At 45.3% G+C, this 27,916-nt stretch overlaps 1 protein-coding gene across 1 annotated transcript in view; it reads left to right on the top strand.

Annotated features, from left to right (window-relative positions):
- Nucleotides 1-10,914, top strand: part of TBX1 (T-box transcription factor 1) — a 41,805-nt gene extending 30,891 nt beyond the window's left edge. The window contains 3 exon segments of the mRNA XM_070950798.1: nucleotides 810-877; nucleotides 1,937-2,037; nucleotides 10,469-10,914. Coding sequence (XP_070806899.1) covers nucleotides 810-877; nucleotides 1,937-2,037; nucleotides 10,469-10,914 — 615 coding nt within the window.
- Nucleotides 10,915-27,916: the final 17,002 nt, after the last annotated feature.

The raw sequence follows: 27,916 nt of genomic DNA, 5'->3' as shown, positions 1-27,916 counted from the left end.
AGTCAACCTTGAGCCAGTCAGGATCGAACTCCTGTCAGTGGGCAGAGTCAGTTTGCAATACTGCATTCTAACCACTGTGCACCATGGATGGGTGGGAGGAAGGAAGGAAGGAAGGAAGGAAGGAAGGAAGGAAGGAAGGAAGGAAGGAAGGAAGGAAGAACAATAGCAATAGCCCTTAGACTTATATACCGCTTCACTGTGCTTTCCAGCCCTCTCTAAGCGGTTTACAGAGTCAGCCTCTTGCCCCCAACAATCCGGGTCCTCATTTTACCAACCTTGGAAGGCTGAATCAATAGCAATAGCACTTAGTCTTATATGCCGCTTCACAGTGCTTTACAGCCCCTTTCTAAGCGGTTTACAGAGTTTGCAGGTTTACAAGCGACACAATTTAAAGTTGAGTTGACAATCCATTCAGGTGGGCATTCAAAAGCAGCAAAAAATTGACCGTGGCAGTTTTTAAAAGAGCTGCACGTAAATAGAGGTAGCCTCCGCCTTACAGTCATTTTTTTCGTGACCGTTCGAAGTTACGACGGCACTGAAAAAAAGTGACTTAGGACCATTTTTCCATCCTTACGACTGTTGCAGCCTCCCCGGGATCCAAATTCAGATGCTTGTTTATGACCGTTGCGATGCCCCGAGGTCAGGGAATCTCCTTTTGCGACCTTCTGACAAACAAAGTCAATGGGAGAAAGCCAGATTCACTTAAGAACTGTGTTACTAACTTCACAACCGCGGGGATGCACTTAACAACAGCGGCAAGGAAGTCGCAAAATGACTCTAAAGCCATTTCCCTAATTCTCCCCTTTCAGATAACCCAGCTTAAGATTGCCAGCAATCCATTTGCAAAAGGATTCCGGGATTGCGATCCTGAAGATTGGTAAGCCTGTTTAATTTTTTCTTCTCTTCTTCCAATGTTGAATAGAGTACAGAAGGGCAGAGTTGGAAAGGATCTTGGAGGTCTCGTAGTCCAACCCTCTGGAGACCCTATACTAGTGATGGCTAACCTTTTTGCCATCGCGTGCCAAAAGTGGGGGTCACACCGGGGGGGGGGTCGCGCATGTGCCCACATCCATAATTCTATGTGCCCCGTCCCCTGCGCACGCGACCCCCCCCCACGCTCCCCCCACTTTTGGCACGCAATGGCATGGTGGGCCCAGTAGGCCCGTTTTTTGCTCTCCCCAGGCTCCAGAGCTTCTCTAGGAGCCTGGAGAGGCTGAAAACGGCCTTCCCCACCCTCCCCTGGAAGCCCTCCAGAGGCCGGAAATGGCCCGTTTCCCAACTTCCGGTGGGAATGCAAAAAACGGGCCTTCCGGTTCCATTGGAAGTTCACAAACGGGCCATTTCCAGCCTCTGGAGGGCCCTTGGGGGGTGGGGAAGGCCGTTTTCGCCCTCCCCAGGCTCCTAGAGAGGCTCTGGAGCCTGGGGAGAGCAAAAAACGGACCTTCCCCACCTCCCAGGCCCTCCGGAGGCAGGAAACAGCCTGTTTCCCTACTTCTGGGTGGTCCAGAAGGCCCGAAAATCAACTGGCTGGCGGGCACTTGTGCGCCGCAGCTGAGCTCGCGTGCCCACCAATATGGCTCCATGTGCCACCTGTGGCATGTGTGCCATATTTTTGCCATCATGGCCCTATACAATTCCACAGAAGTGGCTGCCCAATTTCTTCTTAAAAACCTCCAGTGATGGAGCATCCACAACTTTTGAAGGCAACTTCTGTTCCACTGATCAATTGCCCTCCAATTAATTAAGTAATAAGTAATAAATTAATTAATTGGTCCATCCCAGGCTGGACTCAGATATGGAACTTAATCTGCTCCTACAAAAATACAATTCATACAAAAGTAGAGCATCCCTCTACAAGAAGCTTGAAGTGAGAGGTGAGTCAATCACAGAGTTAGAACAGTGTTCTGATTTTTTTCTCCCCCTTCTCCCATAACAGGCCTAGGAATCACCGACCAGGAGCCCTACCTCTTATGAGTGCCTTCGCTCGGTCGAGAAATCCCGTGTCTTCCCCAGTGCACCAAAATGGAACTGACAAAGGTGAGTCCGTAGTTTCCCACCTGCGCTCTGAGCCTGTGAGAGTCCCAGCTGTACAGGAAAACAGTAGCCAAAAAAGGGGAGCTTTGTCATTTCCTTATGGAGAATTCCCTGTTCATCACTCCCAATCATCTAATGCTCTATCTGTCACCGTTCCAGAACAATCTGTCCGCCCATCCATCTATCTATCTATCTATCTATCTATCTATCTATCTATCTATCTATCTATCTATCGATCTATCGATCTATCGATCTATCGATCTATCGATCTATCGATCTATCGATCTTGCTATCTTGCTATCTATCTTGCTATCTATCTTGTTATCTATCTATCTTGCTATCATCTATTTATCTATGTATCTTGCTATCTATCTATCTATCTATCTATCTATCTATCTATCTATCTATCTTGCTATCTTGCTATCTATCTTGTTATCTAACTATCTATCTTGCTATCATCTATTTATCTATCTATCTATCTTGCTATCTATCTATCTATCTTTCTATCTATCTATCTATCTATCTATCTATCTATCTATCTATCTAACTTGCTATCTTGCTATCTATCTTGCTATCTATCTTGTTATCTATCTATCTTGCTATCATCTATCTATCTATCTTGCTATCTATCTATCTATCTTGCTATCTATCTATCTATCTATCTATCTTGCTATCTATCTATCTATCTATCTATCTATCTATCTATCTATCTATCTTGCTATCATCTATCTATCTATCTATCTATCTATCTATCTATCTATCTTGCTATCTATCTATCTTGCTATCTATCTATCATCTATCTACCTACCTATCTATCTTTGCTATCTATCTATCCATCTGTCTCTGCCTGTCTGTCTGCCTGTCTCTATCATCATCTATCTATATCTTTCTATCTTTCTATCTATCTATCTATCTATCTATCTATCTATCTATCTATCTTCTATCTATCTTCTATCTATCTATCTTGCTATTTATCTTTCTATCTATCTATCTATCTTGCTATTTATCTAGCTTGCTATCTTGCTATCTATCTATCATCTATCTATCTACCTACCTACCTATCTATCTTGCTATCTATCTATCTTGCTATCATCTATATCTATCATCTATCTATTTTGCTATCTATCTATCTTGCTATCATCTATATCTATCTATCTATCTATCTATCCATCCATCTATCTGCCTGTCTGTCTGCCTGTCTCTATCATCTATCTATCTATCTATCTATCTATCTATCTATCTATCTATCTATCTATCTGTCATCTATCCATTTATTTAAAACATGTATATACTTGCCCATCCAACTCTGGGCAGCTCCCAATCAAAAATTAAAAGCCACATATAATCCTTTTAAAACTATGAAACTCAGCCCATTCCAACATTCACATGGATTTCAGGCAACACTACCTGAAATGCAAAGCAGCATCATGGTGCCGTCAGCACCACGAAACCCGCCACGTCCATTGCGCGGACGGGGCCGTAAGACTGACCCCCACGTCAGAGTCCACGTCAGCCCTCCCATGCAGGATTTCGCCCTCCGAAAGCACTCCCTTTGAGTCTTAAGGGAGTGACGCATAGGAACCCGACATTAAATGCGGTGCACCGCCAGAATCTGCTAACTAGTTAAGACACAGAGCTTGGCAATTGGCCAGTCTGCTTTAGACGGATTACAAGAAAAACATTTTGCTCACAAAGAGTGGAACGTCTAACCAGGATTTAGAGATGGAAGTTCGCTCTTCTTTATTGGGCTCTTAGTGGCTGATCTTCTTTTATTGTGCTTTCCCTGGCTGATCTGGTTATTCTTTTTTTGGGGGGACGGGGGGATTTTGCTCTTAATGCATCCCCCTTGCAAACCCGTCAAAAGGACTTAATTCCCGAGACAGCCAGCTTTGTAAATAGGAGGTTTTTGACTTGGGGGTGGGGGAGCAACATTGATCCAACTAGTTGTATCTCCATCTAGCACTCTGAGTCTACCTGGGGAAAAAAAACAACAACAGGTCCCTACAAGCAAACATCGTTCTCCCTGGTGCAAAGAATCCCATTTTGGAGGAATAAGAGAGTGAAATTTAACAGGGGCTGTTTGGTTCATCCAAAGACACATTTTGGATCCTGTTTATTGTTGGGAAAAGGCCGAATTGTCAGTAGCATCGTTCAGGAAATATAGTTTAGTTTACTTTATTTATTTTATTATTTATTTATTTATTTTATTAATTTAATTTGTATGCCGCCCCTCTCCGAAGACTCAGGGCGGCTCACAATGCATTTAAAATCATTATAAAAAACATTTAAAAATTAAAAACATTAAAACTCATTCACACCCTTCATGGCCGGATCTCGCTGGATCTCAAGAGCGAGATCAACGGCCCCAGACCTGATGGAAAAGCCAGGTCTTCACTGCTTTTCGGAAGGCCAATAGGGTGGGGATGATCCGGACCTCAGGAGGTAACTGGTTCCAGAGAGCTGGGGCAGCCACAGAGAAGGCCCTCCCCTGCAGGCCCGCCAGCCGGCATTGTTTAGCTGACGGGTCCCAGAGGAGACCGACTCTGTGGGATCTTACCGGTCGTTGGGAGTTACGTGGTAGAAGGCGGTCTCGAAGATACCCTGGCCCTGAGCCATGTAAGGCTTTAAAGGGAATAACCAACACCTTGAATTGTGACCGGAGACCAATAGGGAGCCAGTGCAGCTCGCGGAGAATTGATGTAATGTGGGTGTACCTAGGTGCACCCACGACAGCTCACGCAGCTGCGTTCTGGACCAACTGTAGTCTCCGAACATTTTTCAAGGGTAGCCCCATGAAGAGCGCGTTGCAATAATCTAACCGTGAGGTGACAAGGGCATGAGTGACCGTGAGGAGAGCCTCCCAATCCAAGTCATTGCACCTCGTACGACGAAATTAAATGCCATCTTCAGTGTACATTATACATTAAAACACACACACATACCCCTCACATTCTATACAATTGAACTGAAAACCCCTGACATTGCATTCATGTTGCACTAGACAGTAGAATTCAATATAGTTACTGCTCTGGGGTAGAAGCAGGGGTGAAATGCTCCCGGTTCGGACCGGATCGCCCAATCCGGTAGCGATGACGGCGGGTGGTTCGGAGAACCGGTAGCAAAAATCCCTGCCCCCCCCCTCCATGCCCAGCTGAGCCGCGCGATCATCAGAGGCTTTTATTTTTACTTTTAAAAGCATTTTTTCTTGGCTGAAAAAATGCTTTTAAAAGTAAAAAAAAAAAAAGCCCCTGATAAAATGGAGATTTTACAGTATCCTTCCCCTGCCACGCCCACCAAGCCACGCCCACCAAACTGGTAGTAAAAATTTTGGAACCCACCACTGCTTTTCGTGCCAAAGTTGTTGAGTGAATCCCTGCAGTTGTTAAGTTAATAAATACATCGACTGACAAAACAGGGATCACATCACCCTGGGACACTGCAACCGTCATAAATACGAGCCAGTAGCCAAGTTGTCTCAGTTTTGATCATAATTTTGACCGCAGGGATGCTACAACGGTCTTAAGTGCAAAAAACGGTCCTAAGCCACTTTTTCCAGTGCTGTTGTAACTTCAAACGGTCACTAAGTGAACTGCTTATTCACTTAGTGACCATTTGAAGTTACAGCGGCACTGGAAAAAGACACTGAGACAGTGTCCCAGGATGATGTGATCCTCATTTTGTGGATCAAGGCCTACCTGTTGTAGAGACGTGGCTTGCAGTTTCAAGGAAGATCTCCAATCCTGTGGCTCATCGGGGTTCATGAGATTCCTAATGGATCAGCCAGTGAGCTGATGCCTCCACCAAAACTGGAATTGAGCAGCTGGCTTCAAACTCAGCCAGATCTATTTCATTAATCCTAAAAGGAAAATTAACTTGATATTCTAATGTATATACAAATACAGTTGGAATTTCAATCCGAAATTTAATTGAATTAAATGTTTGGGGCTTTGATACAACCCGCTGAAGGATTATATATATGTATATGTGTGTGTGTGTGTGTGTGTGTATGTGTATGTGTATGTGTATGTGTGTGTGTGTGTGTGTGTGTGTGTGTGTATGTGTATGTGTATGTGTATGTGTATGTGTATGTGTATGTACACATATATATACACACGCACACATACACATACACATTTGCCTCCCATATAAACTTACAACCAATGCACATTAAGCATGACTCATTTTCCCTTGTGTATCTTATTATTGTTAATTTACCCTGTAAACTCTCTGTTTCTACGAGAGCTATATAACATAAGCAGTTTTCTTGAACAAAGAAACCAAAGAATAGATAGGAGGAGAAGTTGCCAAAAAAGAAAAAAAGAAGGAAGGAAGGAAGGAAGGAAGGAAGGAAGGAAGGAAGGAAGGAAGGAAGGAAGGAAGGAAGGAAGGAAAGAAAAAGAAGAGGAGAAAGAAGGAAGGAAAGAAAGAAGAGAAGGAAGGAAGGAAGGAAGGAAGGAAGGAAGGAAGGAAGGAAGAAGAGGAGAAGGAAGGAAAGAAAGGAAGGAAAGAAAGAAGAGAAGGAAAGGAAGGAAGAAAAAAAGAAAAAGAAGAAAGGAGGAAGGAAGGAAAGAAGAGAAGGAAAGGAAGGAAGGAAGGAAAGAAGAGGAGAAGGAAGGAAGGAAAAAAAAGAAGAAAAGAGGAAGGAAGGAAAGAAGGAAAGAAAGGAAGGAAGGAAGGAAAGAAGGGAAGGAAAGAAAGAAAGAAAGAAAGAAAGAAAGAAAGAAAGAAAGAAAGAAAGAAAGAAAGAGAAAGAAAGAAAAAACCCACAATACCCAGTAATTGCCTCTAACCTCCTCCAAAACCTGCCCCAGATAGCTATTTAAGCTTTCTCGCTGATTCCATTTCCATTACGCAGAATAAACAGTCGGTCAGGAGAAGAAAAAAGAAACAAGAGAGAGGCCCTTTTTCTCAAAGAGCACTCCGAGCCTATTAAAATAAAGAAAAGGGGGGGGGGGAAGCCTGTATTTGTTTAGCGTTATACAATTGCAAAAATTTCAGGCGTGTGCAAACGTGTCACTCAACCCTGCTCGATTTATCAAAATCACAATGCCTTGTCTCGGGAGCCGGGATCTTTTGCTGAACATAATGTTAAACACTTCATCTTTTTTTTAAAAAAAAAAAAAAAGGAAGAAAGAAAGAGAAGGAAACCTAAACTTTGGGATATTTCTGCATTCTTCCCCTCGACGTCAGACGGTCGGTCTGAAAAGCAATCAAAGTGCACATACCTATATAGGCCCTCACACACACGGGAAGTCTCCTTTTGTTTCCTTCTTAGGGAGAAAACATTTGCGATGGCTGTCCGTCGAACAGCCTTGTCGGCAGTGGTGGGATTCAAGTAATTTAACAACCGGTTCTCTGCCCTAATGATTTCTTCCAACAACCAGCTGACCAAACTGCTCAGAAAGTTAACAACCGGTTCTCCCGAAGTGGTGCGAACTGGCTGAATCCCACCACTGCTTGTCGGGGAGGTGGGGGTGAAAACGTATTTCTGAATCTCCAGGTGACTTCAGAGCAGGAGACATAAAACAAAAAAAAATAGAACAACAGAGTTGGAAGGGACCTTGGAGGTCTTCTAGTCCAACCCTCTGCCCAGGCAGGAAACCCTACACCACTTCAGACGAATGGTTATCCAACATCTTCTTAAGAACTTCCAGTGTTGGAGCACTCACAACTTCTGGAGGCAAGTTGTTCCACTGGTTAATTGTCCTCACTGTCAGGAAATTTCTCCTTCGTTCTAAGTTGCTTCTTTCCTTGATTAGTTTTCATCCATTGCTTCTTGTCCTGCCCTCAGGGGCTTTGGAGAAGAGCTTGACTCCCTTTTCTTTGTGGCAGCCCCAGTGGTGAAATCCAAAATTTTACTACCGGTTCTGTGGGCGTGGCTTGGGTGTGGTGTGGCTTGGTGGATGTAGCTTGGTGGGCGTTAAAGCGGAAGGATACTGCAAAATCTTCATTCCCACCCCACTCCTGGGGAAAGGATATTGCAAAATCTCCATTCCACCCCACTCTGGGGCCAGCCAGAGGTGGTATTTGCCAGTTCTCCAAACTACTCAAAATTTCCGCTGCCGGTTCTCCAGAACCTGTCAGAACCTGCTGGATTTCACCCCTGGATTAAAGTCTGGGCTGTTCCCAGGCCATTCCAGCAGTGGAATAGGATTATCTTGAAACTCCAAAAAAAAAAAAGTGGTGTTATTAGCCATCAAACCTCAAAAATACACTTGTCCCAAAAGGTTTCCATAATTTTGGCCACTACTGTAGGGTCAAATGGTCCCTTGAACTATGTCCTTGTGGTGGTAGAAAGCTTATTTTTCCTCCTGACTTTCTAGGGTAAGGATAACCTAGAAGCTTTTTAAGACTCCCAGAACCACTCACAAAATGAAGAATATGACAGAAGGGGACGAAAAGTAGATGATTCAGTGTCGGTCAATGTAGAATCTAGAAGGTTAGCCTTCTACATTCTACACTGAATGTGTAGAATTGATGTTGATACTCAATTCTACACTGACTGTAGACTCCAGAATGTAGAAGGTTAGTCCTAACATTGTGTGGTTGGATCCTGTTTCTGCAGTGTAGACAGAGATGCTGGACCTAATAGATGGAAACATCTGGGCAGAGCACCTGTCCTTGCATAAGGACCCTGATCCCTACACCTTTCTGTTGTAAAGTATGTTTCATGCTTTCACTCTGCCACGTCATGAGTGCAGGAATGGGATCAGAATGAAACTGATCTATGGCATGATGTAATGGAATATGTGGGTGACCTTGGGGGATGAGGGGAAAAGGTGCTGCCTAGGACACAATCGAATAGGGACACAGTGGCTCAGTGGCTAAGACACTGAGCTTGTCGATCGAAAGTTCAGCAGATCAGCGGTTCGAATCCCTAGCACTGTGTAACGGGGTGAGCTCCCGTTGCTTGTCCCAGCTTCTGCCAACCTAGCAGTTCGAAAGCACGTAAAAAATGCAAGTAGAAAAATAGGGACCACCTTTGGTGGGAAGGGAACAGCGTTCCGTGCACCTTCGGCATTGAGTCATGACCATGGAGAGGTCTTCGGATAGCGCTGGCTCTTCAGCTTTGAAACGGAGATGAGCAGCGCCCCCTAGAGTCGAGAATGACTAGCACAATATGTGCGAGGGGTACCTTTACCGTTACCTTAGGACACAATCAGACAAGAGCAACAGGGGTCCCGAGTGGATTAACAACCAGAGGAAGAAATTGAGGAAGAGCCCACCTTAATTGCTCAGGCAATTTGTACCTTCGGGCCTACGAGATGCCCGTTAATGTAACTTTACAATGAAAAAAAATAGAAGTTTAGTTCATCGAGACAGGTTTCCTGTCTGGTTTACCCAGGGAAGGCTGGATACACGCCAAGAAATTCCTAAGCCTAGGTGAAGGGGAACTTGTAGCTATCTAGAGAGAATGGTATGTGAGAATGACCTTGAGGGAGGAGGAAGAGCTGCAGACTGAACAAACAGCATGGACAAGATTTCCCAGCCCACAGAAGGAGAAAGGGTGTGGGAAAAAAAATTTCAGAAGGGACCCTCCCTAGTTTTCCAGAGAGTAGAAGAGAAAGGAGAGGGGAAAATACTTTCAATCTTGTAAGAGTCTGTTATATTGAAGTAGTATCCGACAAACAGAATAGGATATAGAACAGAATAGCCTGCTTCAGATCATCCCCTGGATTTACACAACATGCGGAATGAATTTGGATTATGGCTTAACGCAGTGCACAAACATATCATCCTTGCTGGATCAGTCCAAAGATGGCCACTTAGAGTAAAAAAAAGATGTGGAGACTGTAGAAAGAGTGCAGAGAAGAGCAACAAAGATGATTTAGGGACTGGAGGCTAAAACATTTGAAGAACGGTTGCAGGAATTGGGTATGTCTAGTTTAATGAAAAGAAGGACTAGGGGAGACATGATAGCAGTCTTCCAATATCTCAGGGGCTTCCACAAAGAAGGGGGAGTCAAGCTCTTCTCCAAAGCACCTGAGGGCAGGACAAGAAGCAATGGGTGGAAACTAATCAAGGAGAGAAGCAACTTAGAACTAAGGAGGAATTTCCTGACAGTGAGAACAATTAATCCGTGGAACAATTTGCCTCCAGAAGTTGCAAATGCTCCAATACTGGAAGTTTTAAAGAAGAGGTTGGATAACCATTTGTCTGAACTGGCGTAGGGTTTCCTGCCTAAGCAGGAGGTTGGACTAGAAGACCTCCAAGGTCCCTTCCAACTCTGTTGTTCTATTCTAAGATGTCTCTGCAAAGCTGGGGAATTCTGGGAGTTGAAAGTCCACAAGTCTTAATGTTGCCAAGTTTGGAGAACTCCCTGTGCTACACATTTACACCGCAGAGGCCACTACCTAAAGATGTCACACTTAGCTGACTCCTTCTTATACTTTCTCCCCTGCTCCCCTTTCCTGTTCTTATCTGTGTGCTGCAGATATAGTGGAGAGTCGACGGGAATACGAACGGGAATCGGCTAGCGGGACACCCCTCCACGCCGATCCAACTCATCAGCAGCTCATGTCTCGGGTGTTAAGTCCGGCGCTCCCGGTTCCTGGTGGTGGCGGCTTGGTCCCCCTCCCTAGTCCAGCTGGAAGTCGGCCTAGTCCCCCCCATCATGAGTTGCGGCTGGACCCCCCTGCTTCCGAACCTCTCCATCACCATCCCTACAAGCATCCGGTCTCCGCTTACGACCATTATCTAGGAGCCAAGAGCCGGCCAGCCCCCTACCCCTTGCCCGGTATCCGAGGACACAGCTACCACCATCATCATCACCACCACATGAATCCAGCTGCTGCTGCAGCTGCGGCTGCTGCCGCTGCGGCCGCCAACATGTATTCCACTGCCGGCGCGCCCACGACCTATGACTACGGACCGAGATAACATCTCCGATGCACGCTCCTCGAGCTCGGACCGACTCTTTGCATGGTGTGAATTGCTCAGTACGTTTGGGAAGCGTTTCCTGTTTTGTCGAATTTGGGGTGGGGTATGGGGAAAATCCACCATCGTCCCCCTTGTGCACACGGTTTTCTTCCTCGCGCCATCCTTTCCACCAGGTTCTGTTGTTGGACACGTCGTTCAAGATTTGTGTTGTGTTTTTCCCATCCGGGGAGTTGTGATCTTTGGCTCGCGTTTGGGGCAATGCGGTGGAGCGATGGAAGGCTGGCGTTCTCTCGTACTCGCTTTACGTCGCCGGCTGTGGGGCTCGAAGGGCAGTTTCTCCTCTCTTCAGCTTTCCACTCGGCCCACTGAGGTGCAGTTCCCTTCTCCCTTGCGTAACCCACCAAGCGTCCTGGTGTCGTTTCCTAGCTGTTCTGGCCCTGATGCAGCTCTATACAGGTAGTCCTTGACTTACAACCGTTCCCTTAGTGACTTTTCAAAGTTACGACGGCCCCAGAAAAAAAGGTGACTTCCGACTGTTCTTCAACTAACAACCCCATAGTCACGGGATCAAAATTCGGCCCTGTGGCGACCGGCATGTATCTGTGACCGTTCCATTGTCAAGGGATGGCCATTGGTAACCTTCCCAGCCAACTTCCAACTAGTCAATGGGGGGAAGCCAGATTTACTTAACACCCACATGATTTACAGATTTAACAGACTTGGAAGGGATCTTGTAGGTCATCTAGTCCAACCCCCCTGCCCAAGCAGGAGACCCTACACCCATGACGGCGAACCTATGGCACGTGTGCCACAGGTGGCATGCAGAACCATGTCGCCTGGCACGTCAGCTCAGCTCCGGTGCGCATGCGTCGGAGTCTCTGGAGGCTGGGGACAGCAAAAAAGTCACTTCCTGTCCAACCAGAAGTTGGGAAATGGGCTGTTTTGGGCCTCCGGAGGGCCTCCGAGGGAGTGGGGAAGCCTGTTTTCACCCTCCCCAGATGCAAAGAGAGGATCTGGAGCCAGATGAGAAAGAAAAACAGGCCTACCGGGTCATCACGTGCTAGGAACGCGAGGAAGGGGGGGCATGTGAGGGGCGGGGCACATAGAATTATGGGTGTAGGTACACATGCATGCAAACCTCTCCCGCTCCCCCCCTCCTGGCACGCGATGGCAAAAAGGTTAGCCATCACTGCCCTACACCATTTCTGACAGGGGCCAGCCCAGTCTCTTCTTGCAAGCTTCCAGTGATGAAGCTCTCACAACCCCTGAAGGCAAGTCCCTCCACTGAATATAGAATAACACAGTTGGAAGGGACCTTGTAGGTCATCTAGTCCAACCCCCACCCCCCACCCAAGCAGAAATCCCTACACCATTTCTGACAGATGGCGGTCCAATCCCTTCTTGATTCAATTAACTGCAGGGATTGGATGAACAACATGTGGCAAACATGGGGTACCGCTCACTTAACCACCGCCTCGCTTAGCCACGGAAATCTGGGGCTCAATTGCGGTCGTAAGTCAAGGACTGCCTCTTTGTTGCCCCCTGGCCCGTTCTTCCTACCGTAGTGGGGACCAAGTCACCCACCAGGGTTTCTTTTACAGTGTTGAGGATCCAGTCTCAGCAATCTCTGTTGGAGAGCAGTTGGGAACACCTGATTGGGACAGTCTACATCCGACCTTGGAGAGCTTTGCCCATCCAGGTACAGCTCAGGAATTCTGGGAATTGAAGTCCACAGGGGCCATAAAGGGGCCGTAGTTCCCCACTCCCTGGAGTAGACCAACCTGGCCTACAGGTAGTCCTCATCTTACAACTGTTTGTTTAATGACCGCTTGAAGTTCCAACGGCCCTAAACGTAGAATAGGAGAATAACTTTTATCGTCACTTTAAATGTACACTAATCGGCATACTTTTTTTTTTTAAAAAAGTGACTTTTTTTCACACTTACGGCATCCCCATGGTCACACGATCCAAATTCAGACATTTGGCAACTTGACTCGTATTTATGACGGCTGCAGTGTCCCAGTGTCCTCTTTTGCGACCGCCCGACAAGCAAAGTCAATGGGGAGAGCCAGATTCATTTAACAATGGTACGACTAACTTAACCGTTTCAGGGATTCCCTTAACCCCCGTGGCATGAAAAACGGGGCAAAATTCACTTTAAACAGAACATAACAGAAGAGTTGGAAGGGATCTTGGAGGTCATCTAGTCCAACCCCCACCACCCCATCCCCAAGCAGGACACCCTACACCATTTCTAACAGGGGGCAGCCCAGTCTCTTCTTGAAAGCTTCCAGGGATGAAGCTCCCACAACTTCTGTAGGAAAGTCGTTCCATTGAATATAGAATAACTGAGTTGGAAGGGACCTTGGAGGTCATCTAGTCCAACCCCCACCCCCCACCCAAGCAGGAGACCCTACACCCGTGATGGCGAACCTATGGCACGCGTGCCAGAGGTAGCACGCAGAGCCCTCTCTGTGGGTATGTGCACCGTTGCCCACTGCTCTTCTGGTTTCTAGAAAACCAGGCTGTTTTCCAGAGCCATTTTGGGGTCATTTTCTGGGTTCTTTTCCAGGCTGTTTTTAGGCAGTTTTTTTGGCCATTTTCGGCCAGAAAGATGGCCGGAAAACGCCCAGAAAAATGCCCAGAAAACAGGTCATTCTCCTGCCTTTTTTAGGCTGCTTTTTGGGCGTTTTCAGGCCCTTTTTGGGCCATTTCCAAAAATGGCCCTGAAAATGGCCCCCCAAAATGCCCAAAAAACAGGCTGCTTCCGCCGGCCAGCTGGTTTTTGGGTTTCCGGTGCCGGCGTGCACACATGCATGCACACGTGTTCCAGTTTGGGCACTTGATGCCGAAAAGGTTCGCCATCACTGCCCTACACCATTTTTGACAGGGGGCAGCCCAATCTCTTCTTGAAAGCTTCCAGGGATGAAACTTCCGAAGGCAACCTCTGTTCCAATTTAACAGAGATCTCACTTAGCGACAGAAATCTGGGGCTCAATTGTGGTTGTAAGCTGAGGACTACCTGTGTGCTGGAAAGAAGGCAGCTTCCTGCATGCCTCCCTAACCCGACAATCCTGGGACGTTGTCTTCTTCGGCCTTCTGAGTGACGGGCACAGCTGACGACGATTGTCATGGAGTATGCGGTCCCTCCTGACCTGCGCTCAGTTGTCACACACAAGCATGTGCTTAGCACATGACTGGCATGGGCCGGGTGGGCGCTGAGATGCCGACGGTGGCATCTCTTGGTCCCCTGCCACCCAACCTCTCCTGATCCATGCCTCTTGTTTCGGGCTGGGGCCAAGCCAACCATGCCCTTGAGTTCTGGAATTCTCATTGTCACTAACAAGGCATTTCGGAAGCCCGGCCAACTCCACCCACCAGAAGCAATGGCTTTCACGAATGCAGGTCCTCCTCGACTTAACAACGGTTTGTTCAGTCCCCATTCGTGACTTATGACCACCGTTGCAACATCCCCCACGGTCAAGCGATCAAAACTCAAGACGGCTCGGTGACGTGTTCCTAGCATAACATTTGCAGTGATTTTGCTTAGCCACCTGTGGCAAGGAAGGTCACAAAATGGGTGTGTGTGTGGGGAACCCTCACTTCGCAACTGCCTCGCTGAGCGACGGAAATTTGGCACTCAACGGTTGGTCGTAAGCTGAGGACTATCTGTATTCCCCATATCCCAACAGTGTTATTAGGGCCGGTGGACGCCAATGGAAATAATACAATCTCCCTTCCGCAAGAGCATCCCACCCACTCTCGAGAAGCAGAAGAGAGAGAAGGGGCCACAGGAGGAGGAGAGCCTTTGAGGAGGTCCAGGGTCGTTTATTTATTTATTTATTTTTCCGGCAGCCGGCTTGAGATGCGGTTTAGAAAGAATCCGTAAGCAGCCCCTCGACAGAAAGTGTTGGAAGGGACTTTGGAGGTCTTCTAGTCCAACCCCACCCCCCCTTCCCACAAGCTGGAATAAAAACCGATGTTTTCTTTGGATTGGGTCTTTCCATGGAACTGAGATCTTCCATTCACAAGGATGAGCAGAATCGTCCTCTTAAGAGAAAGTTGGCCAGGTTAGGGAGCGGTTCGGTGGGTGGATGAGAAGAGGTGTCACAATCCAAACTGCTCATCCTACACTCTCTCTCTTTCTCTCTCTCCTCTTTCTCTTTCTCCCTCTTTTGTTTTTTGTCTTTCTCTGTCTCTGACTCTTCTCCCTCTCTCTCTCTCTCTCTCTCTTTGTTTCTTTGTCTTCCTCTGTGTGTGTGTGTCTCTCTCTCTTTTGTTTCTTTGTCTTTCTGTGTCTCTTTCTCTTTCTCTCTCTTCTCTTTCTCCCTCTTTTGTTTCTTTGTCTTTCTCTGTCTCTTTTTCTCTCTCCTCTTTCTCTCTTTGTTTCTTTGTCTTCCTCTGTGTCTCTTTCTCTCTCTCTCTCTCTTCTCTCTCTTTCTCTCTCTTCTCTCCCTCTTTTGTTTCTTTGTCTTTCTCTCTCCCTCTCTCTCTCTCTCTCTGTTCAGTTTTTTATCTTGGTGCAAAACCACAGGATGAGAAATCCTCTTGGTCTTCCAAGAAGAGTTGATGATGGTTGACCCTCAAAAGTAGAAGCTGCCATTAGCTTTGTCCTCACAACACTGCCGCACCGGCTTGGGATTCCGTAAATCAATATCATTCTTAATGGGGGTGGGTCTTTCTGCTTTTTCTTTTTAAATGAGGCGTCCGATTTTGCATAATTGATGCCTTTCTTTGCAATTCTGACATACACCCCCCGCCCCCAGCCTAAACTTGCCCAGCTCTGGAAAAAAAAATCAACTTCCTTTCTCTGTGCTTTTAATTCTAGCGTCTGCAGCTTTTTGCTCACCTCGGTTATTTCTTGTCTCTCCCCTTCCCCCCCCACCCCCCCCAAATGCAGAGGCTTAAAGTCCCAGGATAATCTCAGCAGCCAGGCGTGATATTTTTGGGGCAGCCTTTAAGGACAGGTGCGGGCACAAAACAGCTGTAGCCTTTATAATGTTTTTGCATTTCGGTTTAGCTAGTGGCAAAAGCAGAAAAATGCAGCAAACTTCATGCCGTAAAAAAAACCCCAAATACAAAATGAAAATTTAGGTTTTGTTTCGTTAACAAATTTCGCTGTAGGATTCTTTGAAGAATCGATGTAAAATCTATTGGGAAGAATTCTGCTGTCCTGTGTGCATTGTTATAACTTTGAGAAAAAGCCCTTTACTCTTGTTTTTTCTTCTGCTTTGTGATCTCCAACGTCTCTCGAAACGCATCGGTGCCAAAGGTTTGAGTCAAAAAAACCCTATTGTGACATTGTTATATTTATTGATATTATATTATTCCAGGGGTGAAATCTAAAATTTGTTACTACCGCTTCTGTGGGCATGGCTTGGGGATGGTAATGTGACTGGGTGGGCATGGCCAACTTTTTTTAAAAAAAAAACTTTTAAAAGCATTTTTTTCTACAACCTTAAGAGGTTGCAGAAAAAAATGCTTTTAGAAGCCTTTGACGATCAGGCAAGTCAGCTGGGATCGCCAGAGGCTTTTAAAGGCATTTTTTTTCCCCCTACAACCTCTTCAGCTGAAGAGGTTGCAGAAAAAAATGCTTTTAGAAGCTTCTGACGATCAGGCAAGTCAGCTGAGATCGCCAGAGGCTTTTAAAGGCATTTTTTCCCCCTACAACCTCTTTGGCTGAAGAGGTTGCAGAAAAAAAAAATGCTTTTAAAAGCCTCTGACGATCCCAGCTGAGCCGCGCAATCATCAGAGGCTTTTTTTTTACTTTTAAAAGCATTTTTTTCGGCCGAAGAAGTTGTAGAAAAAATACTTTTAAAAGTAAAAAAAAACAGCCTCTGATGATCGCGCGGCTCAGCTGGGCATGGGAGGGGGGGTGCAGGGATTTTTGCGATGAACCACCCGCCGCCATCGCTACCGGATCGGTGATCCGGTCCGAACCGGGAGCATTTCACCCCTATATTATTCCTTTTCTCTCTCTCCCCCCCCCAAAGTGATTACGTATGCAGTTCCTGATGGTTCTTTTTTCTGCTTTTATAGTTGCTGTGTAAAAAAAGAGAAAGAGTGGAAAAACCGGGGGGGGGGGGGGCAAACCAAAGAATCATATCTGCAAAATATGTAGATAATTTGTAGATAATTTGTAGATATGTGTAGATAACACTGGGGGAGCGGGAGGAGGGAAGATGGCAGGCAGTAACATTTATAAACAGTATTTCTCTGAGTTTTTGCTTTATCTCATTTTTCTTTTGTCCACGTGGGGGTTTCCGGGGTGCTTGTCAATTATTTTATATTTTATAGATCAAATTTAGAGGCTGCCTATCTCACTCACAGAGCGATCCTTTGCATTAGAGACTCTTTTAGAAAAAGTGCAGAGAAGAACAACGAGGATGATTAGTGGGCTGGAGGCTAAAACAGACAAAGACTGGTTGAAGGAACTGAGTATGTCTAGTTTAAGGAAAAAGAGGAATAGGGGTGACAGGATAGCAGTCTTCCAATATTTGAGGAGCTGCCCCAAAGAAGAGTAGATCAACCTATTCCCCAAAGCACCTGAATGCAGGACAAGAAACAACGGATGGAAACTAACCAAGAAGAGAAGCAACCTAGAACTAAGGAGAAATGTTCTGACAGTGAGAACAATTCATCAGTGGAACAACTTGCCACCAGAAGTTGTGGATGCTCCAACACTGGAAATTTTTAAGAAGAGTTTGGACAACCATTTGTCTGAAATGGTACAGGGTCTCCTGCTTGAGAAAACCTCCAAGGTCCCTTCCAACATTTGTCATTCTGCACTAGCTGACAATATTTTTCCTCCATCTGGAGATTTATCTAGGTCAAGATAATTTCACCCACATTTGGGCCCTTCAAAGTCTTCAAAGTAAACATTGAAACCAATACATTCATACAGTCCCTCTTGATACATACACACACACATAGTGAATCAAGAGAGACTGTATGACTGTATGAATATATATATATATTTATATATATTGCTCCTGGAAGCACGAAGCCGAGAACACCAGCCTGAAGATGACGAATGAGACTTCGTCGAAACGTCGCCAAGACACTTCCAATTTTACGTGGGAGAAGACCCGAATAACCAAAGACCTACATATATACATATATATATATATATATATATATATATATGTTTTCTGAGGTTTTCGCGGGTGTTTATATGTAGGTCTTTGGTTATTCGGGTTTTCTCCCGCGTAAAATTGGAGGTTTCTTGGCAACGTTTCGACGAAGTCTCATTCGTCATCTTCAGGCTGGTGTTCTCGGCTTCGTTCCTAGAAGCACGAAGCCGAGAACACCAGCCTGAAGATGACGAATGAGACTTCGTCGAAACGTTGCCAAGAAACCTCCAATTTTACGTGGGAGAAAACCCGAATAACCAAAGACCTACATACATACATACATACATACATACATACATACATATATATATATTATATATATATTCATATAATGTCTTCTTAAGTTTTCGCGGGTGTGCATATGCAAAAAATTAAAATCTCGGGTGTTTTCCCGCGTCATTATAAATAAGTTGGTTAAAATATTTAAAATCCTGGTTAAAATCCCAGCTTAAAATCTTCTAACGTCAGCAGCAGCAAATATAGATAAGCGACAGCTCCGGCCCCGCAACAGAGAACCCATAGCTTCTACATGAAACAGAGCCTGAAGATGATAGGGTTGTGAGCCTGTCGAAACGTTGCTTTAAGAAAAACTTTTAAAGTCACTGGTAGGATTTTAGCTGAGGTTTTAAAGAACCTTGCAGAGTGCTCTGTAAGGATTTTTAGAAGATTTTAAGATGGGATTTTAACCAGGATTTTAAATATTTTAACCAACTTATTTATAATGACGTGGGAAAAAACCCGAGATTTTAATTTTTTGCATATTCATATAAAATAAGGGGTGAAATCCAGCAGGTTCTGACAGGTTCTGGAGAATCAGAAGCAGAAATTTTGAGTAGTTCCGAGAACCGGTAGCAGAAATTTTGAGTAGTTTGGAGAATTGGCAAATACCACCTCTGGCTGGCCCCAGAGTAGGGTGGGAATGGAGATTTTGCAGTAACCTTCCCCTGCCACGCCCACCAAGCCACGCCCACCAAGCCACACTACACCCACCAAGCCACGCCCAGAGAACCGAACAGAAGGTAGTAAAAAATTTTTGAATTTCACCACTGTATGCTCCCTCCCACATGGTGGGGTAGACCAGTGCCTCGATAGAAAAAACACTTCATCTCTCCCCTGGCTCAAGCTGATAAAGGGAGGAGAACTTGTGGCTCAGAGGTTAATACAACCTAACGTGCAGGCAGCCCAAGTTCGAATCCGAGTAAGGGTAGGGCTAGCTGATGAGAGCTAAATAGCTTGAAATAGATGTATATTAGTCTCCCTTTATTTCTTTATCAGCGAAATATAAATTTGATATATATAAATATATAAAAATTTATATATATAAATTTGAGATATATACACACACACACACACACACACACACATTGTTTTCCCGAAAATAAGACCCAACCAAAAAATAAGTCCTAACATGATTTTTCAGGATGCGTGTAATATAAGCCCTACCCCCAAAATAAGCCCCAGTTAAGATCGTCAGCCAGATTGGTGCATTTAGTCCCGTATTTTCCCCAAAAATAAGACCTAACCAGAAAATAAGCCCCAATGTATCTTTCGGAGCAAAAATTAATACAAGACCCTGTCTTATTTTTGGGGAAACAATTATGTGTGTGTCTGTGTGTGTGTCTGTATTGTGTTTGTATGTGTGTGTAAGAACTAAGATGCTCGGGGTAAACAATTCATGAAGTCTCGTTTTCTTAGTCTATACTCTCTTGGTAGTTTCCCGAACACGGAGAAACAACCTGAACACGCAGCCAGTGAGAACCTGCGCAAGCCTTTAAGTGGGGTTTTGAAACAAGACACAGATGTTTGGGAAATAAACCTCTGGGGTTTTCATCTCCTAGCCTATGACATCCCAAACGGTTTGTATATGTCACATTTGTTTCGGGCAGACAGCACCCGGCTCGGCTGACCAATCTGTGACTAAATGAAGATAAATGGGCGCCTTTTCCTTACTCACATGGGAAACGAGAGGCGAGCTTTGCAAAAAGAAAGACTCACATTAAAAGAAGGACAATAACAGCCTGCACATTTTTCCCATTAAATGCATACTTTGAAGAGATTAGCTGTGGATAAGGACCTGGGTTTTAAAAAAAGATGTTTGACAGGCCCCCGTATTCTAGGTACAGGATTTCCTGATGGCTGTATGCACAGAAACCAAAAAAAAGGGAGAAAAAACTGGAATCTTACATTCTTTTAACAGAGAGAGAGAGAAAGAGACACACACACACACACACACACACAGAGAGAGAGAGAGAGACAAACAGAGAGAAAAAGAGACACAGAAAGACAAAGAAAAGAGAGAGAAAGAGAGAGAGAGAGAGAGAGAAGAGACACAGAGAAAGACAAAGATACAAAAGAGAGAAAAAGAGAGAAGAGAGAAAGAGACACACAGGAAGACAAAGAAACAGAGAGAGAGAGAGAAGGGAGAGAGAAGAGAGAGAGAGAGAAATCTCCCTGCCTAATCTGTATACCAGACAGAAGTTTTTCCCAGCAAGGATGTTTCATGCTTGAAAGCAACTTGATCTTGAAAGGGATCAGATCAAACTTTAAAAAGTGGACTGGCTTAAAAAAAGAAAGAAAGAAATAGCAAAATGATGGGGGAAATAAAATTCTCGGCCAAATGCTACAAATCTGTTGTGAAAATGATCCAGGGGAGTTTTTTGTAAATATTTTTTTTTAAATTATTTAAGTGTTCCAGGGATGTGAAGGCAGACCAGATATTAAATATAAAAGCTCTTGACATGAATGACAGCTGTAAAATAGGCACATGCAATGTTTTCCAAGAAGCATGTTGGTTACATACATGCACACATACAGGAAGTCCTGGATTGACTACAAATTCGCTTAGCAACTCTTCCAAGTTACAATGGCCCTTGGAAAAAGTTATTTACAACCGGTCCTTGTATTCACAGCTATCACAACATCCCTGTTGTGGCCTGCCGGAGGCCAGCAGAGCTTGCAGCAGAGTTGGACAGTGAGGAGGTTGGGAAGGAACTTGGGTCAGTCTTGGGGGCTGGGGAAAGCTCGGATGAGGGCTCTGCATCGGAGGCAGAGAGGGGGCCAAAGCCATCTGATAGTTATGTGCTGCCTCCGGATTCTTCAGAGTCTGACATCAGCGGGGCAGAAGAACAGCAGGAGCCTGTTCCCAGTGTTTGCATGCGCAGAGCTGCCAGAAGACAGGAACAATTAAGGAAACAGGGTCGACTTGGGAGTAAGGCTTGGAGATGATTGGCCCCTCCCATAAGATATAAAAGAGAAGCGAACGGGACGTGAGCTTTTGCAGGAAGCAATTAGTTCATCTGGCCGATTCAAGATTTGAAACTTCTGTTTGTGACTCTGTGCCAAGTTTGGCCTTGCCCTGCGTCTGGAAATTAGCTCTCTGGCAGCGTTCCACGTGAGATAGGTGGGTGTTGATAAACATTCCCCTGAAAGACTGTTTGTGAAGCCTTGCGGACTGTGAATGGCAATAATTCACAGCCGTGTAAATAAAAGAGGTTTTGCCAGGACTAAGAGTGTGCTTTATACTTTCTAAGGAAGCCTAGATCAGAACAATCCCTTCGGTCACATAAGCAAAATCTGGGTGCTTGGCAACTGATACGAATTTATGATGGTTGCAGCATAGATAGATAAGAGTTGCATTAACAGATCTTGCATTCAATCAAGATCAAGTGAGGTACTAATGCCACTCTGTAAAGCCTTAGTAAGACCACACTTAGAGTACTGTATACAGTATAAAAAAGATGTTGAGACTCTAGAAAGAGTGCAGAGAAGAGCAATCAAGATGATTAGAGGACTGGAGGCTAAAACATACGATGAATGGTTGCAGGAACTGGGCCTGGCTAGTTTAGTGAAGAGAAAGACCAGGGAAACATGATAGCAGTCTTCCAATATTTGAGGGGCTGCCCCAGAGAGGAGAGGGGTCAAGCGATTTTCCAAAGCCCCCGAAGGCCAGACAAGGAACAATGGATGGAAACTGACCAAGAAGAGATTCAACCTAGAAATGAGGAGAATTTTTCTGACACAGAGAGCAATCAACCAATGGAATAGAAGTTGCCTTCGGAAGTTGTGGTAGCTTCATCACTGGAGGCTTTCAAGAAGAGACTGGATTGCCATTTGTCAGAAATGGTGTAGGGTCTCCTGCTTGGGCGGAGATGACCTACAAGGTCCCTTCCAACTCTGTTAATCTGTAATCTGATTTCTACTGCCTTTTTCTAGGATATTTTTTCAACTTTGCATTCATGTCTGCGACTCAAAAGATTTCTTAGTTGTCCTCCATCCAGAACATCAGCCAGGAGTGGAGAGGCTTACCTTTTGAGTTCAACCAAGGTTAGCTAGCTGCTGTCATAATCAGAGTCTAGAGTAGGTGGTCTTCCATCTAAGTATCCATCAAGATTAACACCGCTTAATTTGAGAATCCAACAAGGTGAGGTAGATGCTGCCATCTACTGACCATAGAAAGAACCTATCTAAGGAACCAAGAGCAGGACTCCTCAAAAATAAAAGCCTACTAGTGAGTAAGAGTCTCCTCAAGAGTAGGGATACCGTTAGAAGATCTCTAACAATCTGCTGGGGGTGGTGGCTTAAGAGTCTAGGTTTAAAAGCTTTCAGTTTTAGGAGACCAACTTCGTTTGAGCTGCAGCAGTCCAAGCTAAGGAGAACATGGAGGTAGGAGGTGATGAAGACCAGTTGATAAGTTGATAGATGGGATTGAAGGAAGGAAGGAGGGGAGGTAGGCTAGATTCGTGTATCTTGATAGGTGGTTTGGGCTTGGTTCGGGTGTTGTGTAAATTGTATACATCCTGTTTGTAAGCCTTGAATGATTGCTGTGGTGTCCCAGCCAAGCACTGCAGGCCAACTATGGTTGAACATCAGGACTCTCCAAACTTGGCAACTTTAAGACTTGTGGACTTCAATTCCCAGAATTCCTCAGCCAGCATGGGAGTTGAAGTCCACAAGTCTTAAAATTGCCAAGTTTTGAGACCCCTGAGGAATTCTGGGAGTTGAAGTACATGACTGGCTGAGGAATTCTGGGAGTTGAAGACCACAAGTCTTAAAATTGCCAGGTTTTGAGACTCCTGTGGAATTCTGGGAGTTGAAGTCCATGACTGGCTGAGGAATTCTGGGAGTTGAAGTCCACAAGTTTTAAAATTGCCAGGTTTTGAGACCCCTGTGGAATTCTGGGAGTTGAAGTCCATGACTGGCTGAGGAATTCTGGGAGCTGAAGACCACAAGTCTTAAAATTGTCAGGTTTGGAGACTCCTGGTTTAGCTTGATGGTGCTGTATGAGCTCACCTAATTATAGTTCATTCACTCAATCGTGGTTAACAAGCTCTGGTTCAGCACGAGGTGTGAAATGAGAGTCAAGTTCATTATTTCAGGTCACAAATCTTCCTTCCTTCCTTCTTCTAAAAAAGCCCAATGAGAAGGAAAGCAGAGAAGCTTCAACGAACCTTAAAAATGCCAATGGGGGCCCTTTGAAACCTGACACCAGCCCCCAATGTCGCGAGTTTTTAATTTGGCTGATATCCCCTTTCTTCAGGATTCACCTGTCTTATGGGCAGAGGCGATCCAAACAAGCACTGCAGCTGGTATGAAATTATCATGACTTACAACAGTTCATATTTATGACGGTTGCAGCATCCCGGGGTCATTTGATCCCTTTTTGCGACCTTCTGACAAGCAAAAAAAAAAAAAAATCAATGGGGAAGCCCAGATTCCCTTAACCACCATGTGACTAACTCAACAACTGCAGTTGATTCCCTTAAAAACGGTGGAAAGCTCATGAGACAAAAGTCACTTCACAAATGCCTCACTCAGCAACGGAAATTTTGGGCTCAATTGTGGCCTTAAATCAAGGATTACCTAGATCAGTGATGGCGAATCTTGTCGGCACCGAGTGCTCAAACCAGAACGCGCATGTATGTCTGTGCATATGCGTGCGCTAGAGCATTGGATACCTGAAGACCAGTAGGCTGGTGCTCACATGCCTGTTTTTTTGGCCATTTTCTGGGCCATTTTCAGGCCATTTTTCAGGCTGTTTTTAGGCCTAAAACAGCCCCCCAAAGGCCCAGAAATGGCCTGAAAAATGGCCTGGTTTTTAGCCATTTTCAGGGCGTTTTCTGGTGCTTCAGCACCCGTGAAGACCAGCTGGCCTGTGCTCATATGCCTGTTTTTTTGGCTGTTTTCTGGGCCGTTTTCAGGCCATTTTCCAGGCCATTTTTAGGCCTGAAAACAGCCTGAAAACGGCCTGAAAACAGCCTCCCAAAGGCCCAGAAACGGCCTGCAAAACAGCCTGGTTTTTTGCCATTTTCAGGACGTTTTCCGGCACTCCAGCACCCGTGAAGACCAACTGGCTGGTGCTCATATGCCTGGTTTTATGGATGTTTTCAGGCCTTTTTCAGGCCGTTTTTAGGCCTAAAAACGGCCTGAAAAACGGCCTGAAAACAGCCCCAAAAAGGCCAGAAACGGCCTGAAAAATGGCCTGCTTTTTAGCCATTTCCAAGACGTTTTCCGGCGCTCCAGCACCCGTGAAGATCAGCTGGCTGGCAGAGCACGTGCCCACAGAGACGGCTCTGCGTGCCACCTCTGGCACGCATGCCATAGGTTCGCCATCACGGGCCTATATTCTTAATGGTTCATTAGAAACGCGGTTCTCTGAACCTTTGCAACTCAGGTGACTTGGCTCCACTTCTACCGAGCCCTAATTGTATTATTTCAAAGCCGCTTACAATAATCTCCATCATCGTAAGGGAAGCCAGATTTGTTCGCGCTAATTGTTGGTAACAACTATTGGTTTACCACAATGAACTGAGGTAAATGATTGGCGCTGAGATATACCCTCACAATCCTGAAGTTGTTGTCTTTTTTTTTTACCCCGCAGCAGCCGCAGCACAGAAGGGTGTCTCCTTCGAGACACCCTTCGCAAAAAGTTCTGATGGGGTTTATTTTGTTTCTCTGGCCCAGGTGGTGTTTGCACCTTCTGTAAGAGACCAGCGTGACAACATTCCTCTCTAACATGCCTGAACTTTATTTTATTTTTTCCAAATGTTTTTATAACATGCTTGGCTGAAAAAAAATAGAATAAAATAGGGAGCCGTTTCGATGCACGATCAAAATATCGAGGTTATACTTCGGTGGTGTTCAAGCCAGCAGTGGGTTTCACATTATGTTACTACTGGTTTGCCGCATACACGCACACTTGCTTCATATGCGTGCCCCCCCTGGTTCCACACATGCCTTCCACACACGCTTTGCTCATGCGTGCACCTTCCACGCATACGCCCGGCCTCAAAAACATGCCTAAATAGGATGGCATAGAGCTGGGGCGGGGGGTGGGGGGGAAGTCGGGGGTGGGGTGGGGAGTCAGGGGCGGGCCCACCGGTGATTTCAGCTACAGGTTCGAGCGAACCGATCCGAACCGGCTGAATACCACCTCTGGTTCAAACTGTATGTTAGACACTAGTGTTGTGACCCAGGCCCAAGTAGATAGTAGTTGCCGCAAACAGTTCCAAAACAAACAGACTTTATTAGAACAGCTGAGAATTAACTCATTCTCAGCGTAGTCCAAACTAAATTAAAACAAATTCTTCATAACACAAATTCTTCAGTCTAATCACCAACCTTGGTATAATTAGGCAAACTGCCAAAGGCTTCTCTTGGCAAAAGTTCAGAAGCAGAAGATGCCGACCAGAGATAGGTGCAGCAAGACAAGAACGAGTCTATCAATGTTGTTTTCCGACAAAGAGCCCAAGAGCCATTGCTGGTCTTTTAAGCCTTAAGGGAGGGGCCAATCATCTCTTAGCCCTACTCCCGAGTCGTCCTCTTTGTTGTAGCTGCTCTTGCCTTCTGGCAGCTCTTCTCATACATGCACTAGGAACAGGCTCCTCCTGTTCCTCTGCCTCTCTGCTGGCAGCCTCTGGAGGCTCCGGAGTCCGCGCATCAGTCCCCGATGAACCTGGTTCCATCTCTGCCCCCGACGCAGAGTCTTCATCTGGACCTTCCCCAGCCTCCACGACTGGCCCATGTTCTTCCTCAGCCTCATCGCTGTCCGATTCCGCTGCCTGCTCCACAGACTGCTGGCGGACCACAACAGCCAAACTGTTATTTATCCCCATTTGTTATAGCCAGTTAGATAGATACGGTAGAGGTAGATAGATGATAGAGATATAGATAGGTAAAGAGAGATAGAGGAAAAATAGAGATAAAGATAAGAGATTGTTATTTATTCGTATTTGTTATAGCCACTCATAGGTTCTGGATGGAGCAATTCATCTAATGCAGTCGAATGTAAAAAGATCATATTCTTTTTTTCTTCTGCCTGCACTTTTCCTGTTTTTGGAGTGTGCTTTTTGGGCAGGGATGATAGATATAGATAGATTATACCATGCTTCCCCGAAAATAAGACTGGGTCTTATATTAATTTTTGCTCCGAAAGATGCATTGGGGCTTGTTTTTTGGTTAGATCTTATTTTGGGGGAAATACGGTACTAAATGCACCCATCTGGCTGACAATCCTAACTAGGGCTTATTTTAGGGGGTAGGGTTTATATTATGAGCATGAAAAATCATGCTAGGATTATTATTTTCCAGTTGGGTCTTATTTTCAGGAAAACAGAGTAAATGATAGACAAGATAGGTAGGTAGGTAGGTAGGTAGGTAGGTAGGTAGGTAGGTAGGTAGGTAGGTAGGTAGGTAGATAGATAGATAGATAGATAGATAGATAGATAGATAGATAGATAGATAGATAGATAGGATGATGGATGATGGATGGATGGATGGATGGATGGATGGATGGATGGATGGATGGATAGTGTTGTGGTCCACCAGCAGCCTGCAGAGCTGGCAGTGGAGTTGGACAGTGAGGAGGCTGGGGAGAAACTTGGGCCAGTCCTGGAGGCTGAGGAAGGCTTGGACGAGGGCTTTGCGTTGGAGGCAGAGATGGGGTCAGGGCCACCTGGGAGTGATGTGTGGACTCCGGAGCCTCCAGAGTCGGATATCAGAGAGACAGAGGAACAGGAGGAGCCTGTTCCTAGTATGCGCATGCACAGAGCTGCCAGAAGGCAAGAACAGTTAAAACAAAAGGGACGACTCAGGAGTAAGGCCTGGAGATGATTGGCCCCTCCCATAAGGCTTAAAAGAGGAGCAAAGGCACGTGGGCCCTTTGCAGGAAAGCAATGTTGTTAATTCTGTTCCCAGTCGGCATCTCTGTTTGATTCTGGACTCCGTGTGGCTTTGCCAAGTAGGTCTTTGGCAACGTGTCAAGGGAGATAAAGGTTGGCGATTATCCCAAAGGACTTCTCAGCTGTGAACGTAATTCACAGCTGTTGCAATAAAAGAGGTTTTTGGGATTACTCGTGTGTTTGAATGACTCAGGAAGCCGAGGTCACAACAGATAGATAGATGACAGAGATAGGTACAGATAGATAGATGATAGATAGAAAAGAGAGAGAGGGAGGGAGGGAGAGAAAGAGAGAGAGAGAGAGAGAGAGAGAGAGAGAGAGAGAGAGAGAGAGAGAGAGAGAGAGAGAGAGAGAGAGAGAGAGAGAGAGAGAGAGAGAGAGAGAGATGGAGACAGTTATTTATCCTCATTGTTATATCCACTCATAGGTTTTGGTGCAATAGATGGTGCAATTAATCTAATGTAGTCGAATGTAAAAATATTATATATATTTTTCCTTGCTCTTTTCCTGGTTTTGGAGGGTGCTTTTTGGGCAGGGATGATAGATATAGATAGAAAATTAGACAGATGATAGATAAACAGACAGACAGAGACAATAGATACAGGTAGAGGTAGAGAGATAGAGACAGATAGAGAAAGGTAGAGATAATAAGATAGACAGCGATATAGGTAGAGATGATAAGTGATAATGTTT

Source organism: Pituophis catenifer, unplaced genomic scaffold (assembly GCF_029215685.1).
Source record: "Pituophis catenifer annectens isolate HBS135680 unplaced genomic scaffold, rPitCat1.0.hap2 SCAF_10, whole genome shotgun sequence".
Classification (NCBI taxonomy): domain Eukaryota; kingdom Metazoa; phylum Chordata; class Lepidosauria; order Squamata; family Colubridae; genus Pituophis; species Pituophis catenifer.
The sequence above is the reverse complement of the archived record's forward strand: the minus strand, read 5'-3'. Positions and strand labels throughout refer to the sequence as shown.